The 12,414-nt window shown below is 34.4% G+C and overlaps 1 protein-coding gene across 1 annotated transcript in view; it reads right to left on the bottom strand.

Annotated features, from left to right (window-relative positions):
* Positions 1-12,414, bottom strand: part of SLC4A10 (solute carrier family 4 member 10) — a 287,806-nt gene that overhangs the window by 90,137 nt on the left and 185,255 nt on the right. The window contains exons 8-9 of the mRNA XM_057318172.1: positions 10,625-10,782; positions 7,264-7,351 (exon numbers count right to left, since the gene is read on the bottom strand). Coding sequence (XP_057174155.1) covers positions 7,264-7,351; positions 10,625-10,782 — 246 coding nt within the window. The remainder of the gene's footprint in view (positions 1-7,263; positions 7,352-10,624; positions 10,783-12,414) is intronic.

Genomic DNA, 12,414 nt, shown 5'->3' with positions numbered 1-12,414 from the left:
TCTGGAGGCAAGAGTAACAGAAAGGGAAAGGAGTAAGAAAGGAAAGCTCATTAAATTGAATTGAATTAAGAATTCAAGTTTGACAGAGGTTATTTTTGTGTGGGTAAATCAAATCTTCAGAACGAAGCCCTTGCTTAAAAATACAGATCAGATTTAGAGAATATATTAAAAATTTTAGCAATACTTATACCCTGGAACATATAAACCAATTAAAAAGGTTTATTTTGTTTTAATTTTTAAATAATAATATAGATATAAATCAGTTTTCTCTGAATATATATCATATCTATACAGTGTAGCCAGTATATTTCCATTCAAGGTGAGTTACATTTACACACATACACACATGCATGCTGTGGTAGTCATTTAGGCTATGACAGACACTGCAGATCTCCTACACACTGGGTAAGATTTCACTCTTTGATATTGGGGTTAGGTGTGTCCCATTCAGGTGTACATACATCACTTTCAAATGAAAGTTATGATAATCAGTGTGTACAATAACATATTGCCTTTTGTCTGCTATAGTGACTGAGAAAAAGCAAGTCAAGAGGGAGCTTCTATGGGTCTGGGTGCCTGAGTGACTATAATGAGCAGAAATCTGCCAACTCATGATAGACACAGAGCATGATAGAAGGAAATCCTCATTGTTTTAAACCACTGAGATTTTAGGTGGTTATTCCTGCAGCATAATCCAATATCTTCTGACTAACACACAGAGGAACGATATACTTCACAAATGAGGAAAGTAAAAATAAAGATAAATTGGAAAAATTAATCTATCCTAAACATAATATAAATATTGCTGACACTTTTTGTATTTCATATAATACGAAATGGAACAAATATTTCAAGCTTGGGGCTAGTAAATTATTCTTTATGCTGAGCTACATATTACAGTGACCACATATTCCAAAATTTCCAGGGAAATTGGGCTTTCAAATATTCTATTCTACTATTAGACCATTTGTTTTAGTTTCTAGTTTGATACTCAATCTAAACTGAAGAAGAGATAATGATTATTTTCAAAGGCTTTTTCTTTACTTTCCAGCCAAGAACTTTTCATAAAAGATCATTGGTATGATAAATGTGTACATTTGATTAGGATAAAAGTCTTTGATTAGGATAAAATGAAGACACCAAAGATATATTAATGGTTTAGTTGTATTTTGGGAAAGATATATATTTTTTAAAAATATTGACAGCATTCGTTTCCTTGCCACAAGCACCACTGAGATTATAGCTCAGAATGCCTATCGTCTTCAAAAGACGCCATGAGACCTAATCTGAACTTTCAAGAATTGCAAATGTTTTTATTCCCGAGAGTTTAGCTACTTTACTCTTTCCCTGCCAGTAGCAACTCTCTTGAAATCTTTCTGGAGTTGATCTCTTAAATAAAAAATTGCTTCAAGGGATCATATGATCCTATACCTTCTTTAGATAAATGAATGTCCAAATTCATCCACCATAGCTGATTTCCTATTCCCTTAAAACTCCTCAGAGATATAGATACCACAATATGTTTGATGTTAAATTAAAAACATTCTTTACTATTGATTTCCTATCACCAATTTCCCCAATAATTTAATTATTTTAAACGGCTCCTCTCCCTTCTCTTTATGTAGCTAACCTAACATTCTGATTCCAACATACATTTGACTTTTTAGAGAAGGCTTCCTTGATTCCCTCTCAAACAAGATTAGACATCTTGTTAATACTCTCCTAACACCTTCTTCTTTTTCTTGATAGTTTTCACTGTAATTATAATTATTTATTATCATTAATTGTTAATTATATAATTAGTTGCTTAATACTTATTTTCCCGGCTAAAACAAGAGCTCTGAACATTCATTTAAAATTTATCAAACTATTTATATGCTAAGGATACAGCAGTGAATAAAACCAACAAAAATCCATCCCTTCATGGAGCTTATGTTCTAGTGGGAGGAGAGAGTTGGAAAATAAGCAATATAGTCAGTATATATTTTGTGGGAGGGTGTTAGGTTCTATGCAGAAAAATGAAGCAGGAAAGAGGAATAAGGGTATGACTGGGGGATGCTGTGATTTTAAATAGGGTGATTAAGGAAGGCCCCAATGAGACGTTTCAGCAAGAAAACAAGGCACAAGCACACAAGCCAGGGGGAGGGACAGAGGGAGAGGGAGAAGCAGACTCCTCACTGAGCAAGGAACCCAAAACAAAGCTCGATTCCAGGACCCTGGGATCTGACCTGAGCTAAAGGCAGACGCTTAACTGACTGAGCCACTCAGGTGCCCCCATGGTTGTAATTTCTATCACACAACTAGGAACTGTGCCTCCCTCCCTCCCTTCCTCCCTCCCTCCCTCCCTCCCTTCCTCCCTCCCTCCCTCCCTCCCTTCTGCCTGCCTGCCTTCCTTCCTTCCTTCCTTCCTTCCCTCCTTCCTTCCTTTTCTTTTTAAAAGATAGGAGATTCTAGATCATCTTTGTAAAGTGATAGAAACGATAGAGTAGGGAGGGAGAAACTGATAATGTAGGAACCAGAGTGGATAATGAAGAAGCAAAGTTCCCATCAATGCAGTGGGTGGGAAGAAGAAGGATTCAGAAAAGGAGACAGAAAAAAGCAGCAATGAATTAGGAGGAAACCTCAGTAAATGTGTTTGTTTCCTTCAAGCATGCTTTTACTATTTTTGGACCTTTGTTCTTCCATATATTTCTTAGAATAAGCTTATCAAGCTCCTCAATAAATCCCAACAGGATTTTAAGTGGAATTGCATTGATGTCTCTCTCATCACCATTGCTTGCCTAAATTGTTGCAATGCCTCTTAAGTGCTCTTTCTGCTTTTTCCCTTGCTCCTCCACAAGCCAAGTGACGCTTTTAAGATGTGAGATAAATCATGTCAATTCTCTACTCAAACCTTCCATTTGCTTCCCAACTCAAAGTCCTTATATGACCAGAAATACCATACATAGACTGGCCTACTGCTTCTTTGACCTCATTGCCTACTGCCCACTCCCTTTCTCCCTCCTGCTCAGCCAGGTTGTCCTCTTTGCTGTTCCCCAGATATTCCTGGCATGCTCCTGTCTCAAAGCATTTTCCCTTGTTTATCATTTGCTTGGAAAGCTCTTCCCTCAGATATCTGAACAGCTTTCTCCCCTCCTCTTTTAGTTTTCTGATTTTAACATGTACTCCCCATCCCACCTCTATTTCCATTCCCTGCTTTGGTGGTTTCCTCCACAGCACTTATCACCACATATCATATATTTTACTTATTTACGTGTTAGTCCATCTTTCCACTAGACTATTAGCTCAGTGAAAGAAAAAGCTTTTGTCTATTTTGTTCACTGATATACCCCCAGCAACTGCAAGACTGTCTGAAAAATAGTTCACATTCAATAAATATTTAGTGAATGAATTAATAAAGAACAAAGTGAAGGAGGAATTTGTTGTTCTAGAGACCAAGACTCATTAGACTAAAGACACTATAATTAAAATAGTGATGGCACAGAGATGGGTGGTTTTGTTTTTTATGTTTGTTTTTGTTTTTTGTTTTTTTGAAAAGCACTCACTACTAACCATTGAATAAATGATGGACTAACCAATAAATGGTGCTAAGCCAAGTGACTATTTATATAAAAATGAAACTGGATCTTTACCCACCGCCCACACAAAAAGCAATTCTAGGTATATTGAAAACTTATATATGAGACATAAAGTATAAAACTCATTGAACATAAAATAAAAGAATATATTTTTGACCCTGGGGTCAAGGTACACATTTCAAAGTTTTAGTTTCAAAACAAAGCACACAATTAATTTCAGTAGTTCTTCATGAAAAAAAAAATAAAGAAGAGATGTTCAATAATGTAAAATGCCAATAGAAGATCAAGTGACATCAGCACTAAACACGGAACAGTATATTCTATAAATAGTGACCGTATTGAAAGCAGTTTTAGTGGAGTGGTAGTAACAAAAATCAGACTGTAATACATTGAGATGAATGAAGCTAAAATAACCAGGTCCAGGAAGATGCTACTCCTTCAAAGCTTCTGAAATTCAGATTCAGTCAACAGTTCTTCAATGGTAGATACTATGTGAAGCAGCGAGGGATTTCCTTTTAAGGATGGGGAAAACCTGAACATTTATTTGATATGTATTTCTTAAGTAGCTACTATATTTGGGCATGTTTGCTGATTGAACAGAAAGAGTCAGTGTTGACTTAAAATCTGGATAATAGAGAAAATTCTTGGCTCAAAAATCCAGAACAAGACAAACAATTGCCACTTTTCCTAATTTTTTGTTTTTGTTTTTCCTTTCGTTTTCATAAAACTGTCATTTATGTTAATATATACTGATTTTGTTATTATTTTTAAATGAATTTCATAAATACAGATTTTTAAAAATTCTCAGTTTTAAGTTCTACTTTGATAAATATCAGCATACTATTTACATAAACAAAAGCTCTTTGGCGTGCTTAATAATGTTTAAGAATGTTAAGGGATTAATACATTGGTAGTGGTGCCAATAAGCAAAATCACATGATTTATCATTAGTAATGCTTAATAGAAAGGAAGAAAATAGTTGACTGAATTGATTAAATGTCAGGGATTGCTAAGATGACTAGCACATTCAGTCATTAACTCATTAAAAAAAAATGATTAAACCCTGACTGAAGACCAGACACTATGCTAAATCTAAAGATGCAAAAGAAAAGACAGACTGACTACCTACAAGAAATTTCCAGTACAGAGAGGTGAAAAATCAACAGAGCTCAGTCAGCAAGTATTTGTTTGAGCACCTGACAAAATCAGGCCACAAAAATGAATGATAAGTGGTAACTGTCATCATGGAATTTACAGTTTGATACCATAATCTGATTCACCACTTTTTAAACTAAACTCTACAAATCAACATACTAAATTTTATTCTTAATAAGTATTCATTGCCTTCAAAGCAATTAGATAAGCAGAACAAGTTCTCTATCTGGGTTTTGAACAACAAAAAAGTCTTTCTCTTTTAAAAGCATTTAAACATCTTTTTGATACTCAATGGATTTATTATCATAACCAATTGCTCTCATTTTCTGGAGTAACTTTCTGGCTGTTTCTGCTTCTCTATTCCACTGCTCACAGAGAGTTACAAATCACCCTAAAACTAAGCTCTAAACTTTCAAAGTTGAAGGAATTTATGTTCGAGCCTGCATTTAGATGACTAATACTTGCTCTCAAATTGAGTAGTTCTCATTAGTTAGGGAAATAGATGGAAATCCTTTCTCTGCTCTCATTCTAAATCTATAATTTAAAAAACACAGATGCTTCCCTGTTGTGTTGTACCATGGAAACTTGATTAGTCAAAAAAACTTTGGAACTGACATCTTTCTGTTGAGAAAATCTTGACTCCTAATTGGGGAAGAGAAGAATTAGGAAGAGAGATACCTTAAGTATATATGAACCTCCCATGACACAACATCCTCCTCTCACCATATAATATATCCCATGCCCCAGAAATATCTTATGTCCTAATGTGGTAGATATAGAAACATAATATAACATGAAATGTATGTGCATAAAAGTGACAGTACTTAAATTGTGGACTGCATATCACAGTGTCATATATTTTGCAATACTGTACAATTGTAAAAGATTAATCAATATGGAAACACTAAAAGCAAAGATACTGTGTCTTCTCAAGAGAGTTCTACTAGAGCAGGTTTGGTCCTCGTGAAGCCCTTTTCCAACTCCCCTGTCTTCTTCCAGATTTCCTCAAAAAAGTGATACTCACTGTGGTGAACTGAGTAGTGTCCTCTCAAAACATGTCCACCTGAACCTCAGAATGTGACCTTGTTTGGAATAAGGGTCTTTGCAGATGTAATGAAGGTAAGGATCTCAAGATAAAATCATCCTAGATTAGGGTGGGCCCTGTATCCAATGACAGGTATCCTTATAAGAGACAGAAAGGGAAAAGACACACAGAGGCACAGGGGACGAAGGCCATGTAAAGATGGAGGCAGAGATTGGAATTTTGTTGCCACAAGTCAAGAAATGCCAGGACACAACAGAAGCTGGAGAGACAGGAAACAGTCTCCCCTAGAGCCTTCAGAGAAAATATGCCCCCCCCCCCACTGACACCTTGACTTCAAAATGTGAGAAAAATAAATTATTCTTGTTTTAATCACCCACTTTGTGGTAAATTTTTATGGCAGCTGTAGGAAACTAATACATTCATTAAGTTGATTCTTTCTCAAATTGAAAAATGTGTTTTTCTTCTAGCTTTTGGTTTCCTATGTGTAAATATCAATAACGGATCCATACAAAACCATAAAACATAATTTGGACAGATATAATAGAATTTATATCAAACTCCAAACCAAATCTAAATTTTCAGATTTCATAAACCTAGGAAAACTTGTACACAATACTAATTTGCTCTTTTTACAAATTTTCAAGTATCCAAAGCCATGTATTTCAATAAACACATTAAATTATTTAGATGAGATTATAAAAAATGCATAACCTGTTTGTTATTTACTACTTAATTTTGAATGTATGATCCTTCTGTGATCTTTTGTATCTGTTCTCCTTTAACAATAAAAACAGTGAACAATAGATTTCCATAAGGTGTTGGGGAATACATGAAACCAGTTATATGTTAATACTTATGTTCTCATTTTTATGATTGTACATTTTTGAGACATACACCTCTTTGAGAAGCTGACAAAAGCTTTTTCCAGTCCAAAAATAATTACATACAAATTTTTTACATAGAAAAGTTTGTATCTGTATCAAAGAGATCACAGGCCCCTTGGAATCCATCTGTAGCACCTCTAACGGTGCAAAGACTCTCAGGTTAAGAACATTTAGGCAACTGTAAAGAGAGTTGATAGATGTTGCATAGCTTTTGGTGTCATATATACTAATCAGATAAACTGCCATTGTTTTTTCTTGAAGTCCTAAAATTATCTTGCCCCAAACAAGATTTGTAATGATATTAACAATGGGGCTCACTTTCGCGGCACGTATACTATAGGGGAATATTAATAAATATATTCTAAATGTCACTGAATCATTTTCTTTAAAATATAAGGTTTTAAAGCATTATATCCATGTGTGTGAATTTATTACCCCTTTCAAACAAATTTTTCCAAAGGAAATTTTATAGTGGAAGCATAGAAGAAGGGGGATTCAATACAGAGAAATCTGATTCACAACGAATAGTCATGAATACAGGAACTCCAAAAGTTAAGTGTACCTAGTAGGGAAAATGTTCCCAATGAACTTGAATAAATACCTCATCTGTCATTAGGGTTGCAATTGATCTGCCAATCTCATGGTACTGTTGACCCTTTCCCAGGGGTCCCAGAAGAATGAACAAAAATCTGTAATTAAGAAGAAAAAAAAAAGTTTCATGATAGAAATACGAAAAATAACTTTAGTAGTCAAAGAATCACTCGTTCAAAGGAATTATTAAGATGAGGACTTAAATGTGAAATACATATTTTTTTCATAGTTAATTCCTATTTTAAAACATTTTATGAAGATTGGCTTTTATGCTTAAGATCCTTGAGAAATAGGAATCCATGGTTATTTTGATCTCAGTACTTTCCCATTTAATTATCTGTAGAGCCTACATGGTAGTGAGAATTTTAAGGATTCTATAATCCTTAGAGGAGGAAGGTAAGAAAAGTAAAATATGATTAAACCTTTCTGAATTATAAAGAAGAACTCACTAATATGCAAATTATAGAATGAGGTAAAGAGGAAAAAGGTAATATAATAATATAAACAAAGAACATATGATCAAAAACAGTAAGTATATGTAAAATTTACATTGAATAAATTATTGTCAGGAATCAAAGATCAGTTAGGAAGAAAAAATAGGGAGTCAATGATCTACTACTTTCAGTTAAGGGGGAATAAAAATACCGGCTGCATTGTGGTATTCCATCTAAATTAGACTGAAAGCCTAGCAAAGTCAGCGGCACAACTGGAGATTTTGAAGAAATCAGTACATGCTCTAACTTTGGAGGACTGGTAATTGTCTTGTCTCTGAAAAGGTCAATGCTACAGTGAAATTGTGAAAATTTAAAAATGCCATAGATTCTGCAATACAATACAGTGGTATTAATTTGTTAAATTGTTTATGCTCTTAAATGTGAAGACTAATAGCTTTATAAGGTATAAAGGAACAGATCCTATAACCCTACTCTTCATTCAGTTACAAACTTTAGCTATTGTGCATGTTTTTACATAAAGCATATATTACACAGTCTTAGAGAGTCTGACATTAATTTTCTGTGTTAGCTGTACCTGAATCCAAGTCAATTTCTACTACACAGAAATGTCCACTATAAATTTAAAACAGGAATAGCTTAATGTGGTGGCAGGTGTTTTATCAACTATAATACTTCTAAAAAATTTTGTAACCTATGTACATCTTGCCACTTTTCAGGTTTCTACTCCATGGGCTATTTATAAAGTCCTAAAAATTTATTTTCTGACATTTTTACTATGTGTTGCTGTTATATTCATGGTGTGCCCTTTTGTCCTCCTAAGAGAGAATAATTAGGAACCTGGAGCAGCTTTCTTTATTCTATTTGTCTACCTAATCTTCTTCCATTTTTCACCTTTCCAAACTAAATAGTCTAGTCTTTTTAATCTCTCCTTATACAGTGACTTTCCTGTGCCCCTAATTTCTCCTCCATTGTTCTCTGCACATATTTTGCTATGTCAGTATGAAATGAGGTCACCTAAACCTTGACAGTTTTCAAAGTGAGGGTATATAACCCCAATAAGGCTTTTCTCTACCCCTGGGAATTTTCTTTTTCTTTCCTTTGAAAAACAGGAACTATCCTTGTCATAAAGAGCCATCATTGATGCAGAATTTCATCAGACACCCCCCTAAATGGTGGGACGGGAATGCGCTGCTTGGAAGACTGAAAAGGAATTTTAAACTACTAAAATAATACCACCACAATTAGTAAGCTTGACATCTTAAATCTGAAGTCCAAATTCCCAGAAACTCTGAAGAGGTTACAAGTTGTATACAGAAAAATGCAATCTAATCATAGTCAGATGTCACTTTAATGTACTCAGGTCACCGTCTCTCTTTTTAATAAAATTTGGCACGTATCAGAACTCCTAGTAGCCCTCCAGCAGGATGAATAGACACTTCTTTCTATAACCTGAGTGTGATAACCAGGTTCCTGCTTCAAATCTGTTCCTGTCACAGATTCAGGGATGGGTAATTTTTGGAGGGGATAGGGGAGCAGAGGGTGGGAGAGAATCTTAAGCAGGTTCCACTCCCAGTGTGGAGCCTGACGCGCAGGCCTGTCTCATAACTCTGAGATCATGACCTGAACAGAAATCAAAATTTGGTCGCTTGAGCTTGAACACCAGGGATAGGTGCTTGAACACCAAATCCCATATTAGTCAGCTGAGTTCTCATGAAATGAGGCCTCTCCTGGCTAAACTGTTCCATATTTTTGGAATATCTTATGCATAATCAAAGCACAGACTGATATAATCTGCTGTGTTTTAGTTAAGGCCAAAGGTCCATAGAGGAAACATATTTTACAAACCCAGAACCATAGCACCTGAACTTTTCATCACTTTAAATTGGCTGAGGCATTCAGTGTGTGGAAGAGGAGGCATACTAACAGCACCTGAAATAGTTACAGCATCAGTCAAAGGGCACCAATCATGGGGGAAATGGAGCCCTCCCTAAATATGTTTTGCTATGGGAATACGAATGGAGTAAAAGGCTATCTTTATATAGAAATCCCATTTGATAGAGAGAAAAAGGAGGAAAGCAAGGTCCCCCGGATGAACTGCTAGGAACCTAACATGCTGAGGTCAATAGTCTTCTTTTTCTTCACAATTTTGCCCATGGACATATATTTTATCTATGAACTAGAGATAAGTGATAAACAATGTAATTCAGTTTGTGATATCCCTAAGTTGTTAGATTTTATGGATGGTTAAATGATAAATAAGCTTAGGTAATCAAATTAAATTTGTACTTTTGATTTGAATTCAAGCACAGTCCCACAATGCTAATGACCAGTGAGTTTTCACTTCTGTGTATGGGAAGCATACTGTTCCTGAGATGGAAATACACAGTACATTAGACAGACATCTCCTAAGGATGGCACTTACATGTACTTGGAAGGCCTCTTCATTCAAGCATAAGCCAAGCCTTTGAAACCTTTAGCTGTTTGCGTCTGACCACCCTCATCTGCTGGATCCTCTCTTTAGCCCATAGTCTAATGCAATCTTTGAGGCAAGCCTAACACTGTATCCTTTTTACCAACATTATAAGAAAGGATTTATATGGTGAAATAGACCAGGGTATTCAGAGTTAAGGAGCAAGCCTGAAAGAAAACATTGGAGTTTGAGAGGAGGGAGGAAAAGACAGAAAAAAATTTTTAAATACTTTTTCTCCTCTTCCACAAACAAGAAGAAACGATTTTGTGAATGACACATTAGTTTCTAGAAAAAAACTTTCAGAGGAAATTATATTTATTCCTTGGGTTTTTTTGTTTTGTTTTGTTTTGGTTTGGTTTGGTTTGGTTTGGTTGGCGGGGGGGGGGGGGAGTTTACCAAGAAAAATGGCTTAAGAAAAATGCAAAAGATGCCCTGATACTTTTTACCTGGTTGGAATCGGGACTTCAGCCAGTCCTTGAAGCAACACAGCGGGAGACAACCTGACAAAGGCAACTACAGTTCGATCCAAGAACTCCAACTCCCCGACTAAGATGTTTGAAGCCTCAGCACCTGGAGGAATCTTTTTCATAAAATGCAGATCAACCTGAGAGCATCACAAAGTAAAATAAGATAAATCAAAATTTGCTAAATCATATCCTAGCGCAGTGCTTCATAATCCATCAATATCCACGGTAATCCATCAATAAATGTAGGTGAAATAAATGTAACTTATATATATATATATATATATATATATATATATATATATAATGTGAATAAAGTTTTAAAATAGTTAAACATCTCATTTGCCCTTTAAATAATACCTTTTTTCTTTACTTGTGTATTTTTCTATGTTCTCATAAATAAGCTGAATACTCTAGTTTCTCTATCTCATGTTTTTAAAAGATGCTTCTTTGCCATCAGCAATCTTGAAATTTTCAGGGAGAAAAATGTATGTGCTCGAATAAATGAATATACTTGAATTATAATTTAATTAGTATTCGCCAATAGATTTAGATATTTTATACTGCATCATCTTAATTTTGTGTACAATACACTTAAATTCGTACTCAAAATATGCCTATTTAAAAAGAAATGTAACCATGTCTCTCCTTACAGTATAAATTATGACTTTAGTCTTCATCTTTCTTCTAGTTTTTCTATATCCTTCACATTCTATACTTGGCCTGATCATTCTTCATTTTCAATTTCTCATCAGAAATTAGAATTTAGATATAGCAGAGTAAAGAAAACAATAAAGGTATTAACATTTGAAGTTGCTGAAGAGCCATAGTTGAATTTCTGATATGAGATGTCTGTGATTGAAATGAATGCATACGAAACAAAAGCGATCATTAATAAGAAGAAATGTTTAAGAGATGAATTCTGGGAAATGATTGTAAAACATTCTTAAGGGTAGATATCAATTTTTATACACAGGGCCTCAGTGAAAACCAAGCACTGACTTTAAAGTCAATTTCACAAGGCCTATTTCTTGTTTCTAATTCATTTAAGTTGCTTTTTATGGGTATCTGTTTGTAGGGAGAATAAGAGTCTATCTGCTGCAGTAATTGGTTGTATGCTCTCCTGTTAATGAAATGGGGCCCCAAGGACAAAGTCAGGATAGCCGAGAGAGAGAAAAGAGCTCTGGCAAATATAAGTAAGGCAAAGAAGATGTTTTTCTTTTGCAAATTTAATGATTTGAGAAGATTTTTACCAAGAAGTTTAAAATGAAAAAAATGAAAACTTTTAGGATGAGTACCTTAGAAAGTCCATAGCCAGACTGTAATGACTACACTAAATAGGTTACTTTCTGAAATCAGTACCTCAGCATAACTAGTCAGAAGGTTTATAACTACTTAATTTTTCTGTAAGATAAGGGTGTCATAAAACATAAATCCTATTAGATGAAGTACACATTTTATCACAAACATTAAACATAAAAATAATCTGCAGTACTCCACTAAAAACATTAAATAGAACCAATGTTCTATTTTAAAGAAAAAAATTATGATTTAACAAAGCAAAACTGCCTATAAAAAATTATGACAAATATTATAAATACCAAAGTTTTTATTCTGCAAATATACTTCCAAATGTAAATTTGTAAACTCATAAAACATATACATTGGGATATTACATGGTAAATATTTTCCTTTTATGGAATCTAACTTTTTAATTTATAGATACAAAGTATTTATTTACCTTAATAATAGAAGGTTAAATTTCATGGGAA

The sequence above is a fragment of the Ursus arctos genome, unplaced genomic scaffold (assembly GCF_023065955.2).
Source record: "Ursus arctos isolate Adak ecotype North America unplaced genomic scaffold, UrsArc2.0 scaffold_1, whole genome shotgun sequence".
NCBI classification, from domain to species: Eukaryota; Metazoa; Chordata; class Mammalia; order Carnivora; family Ursidae; genus Ursus; species Ursus arctos.
This window is presented reverse-complemented; position numbering and strand designations above follow the sequence as displayed.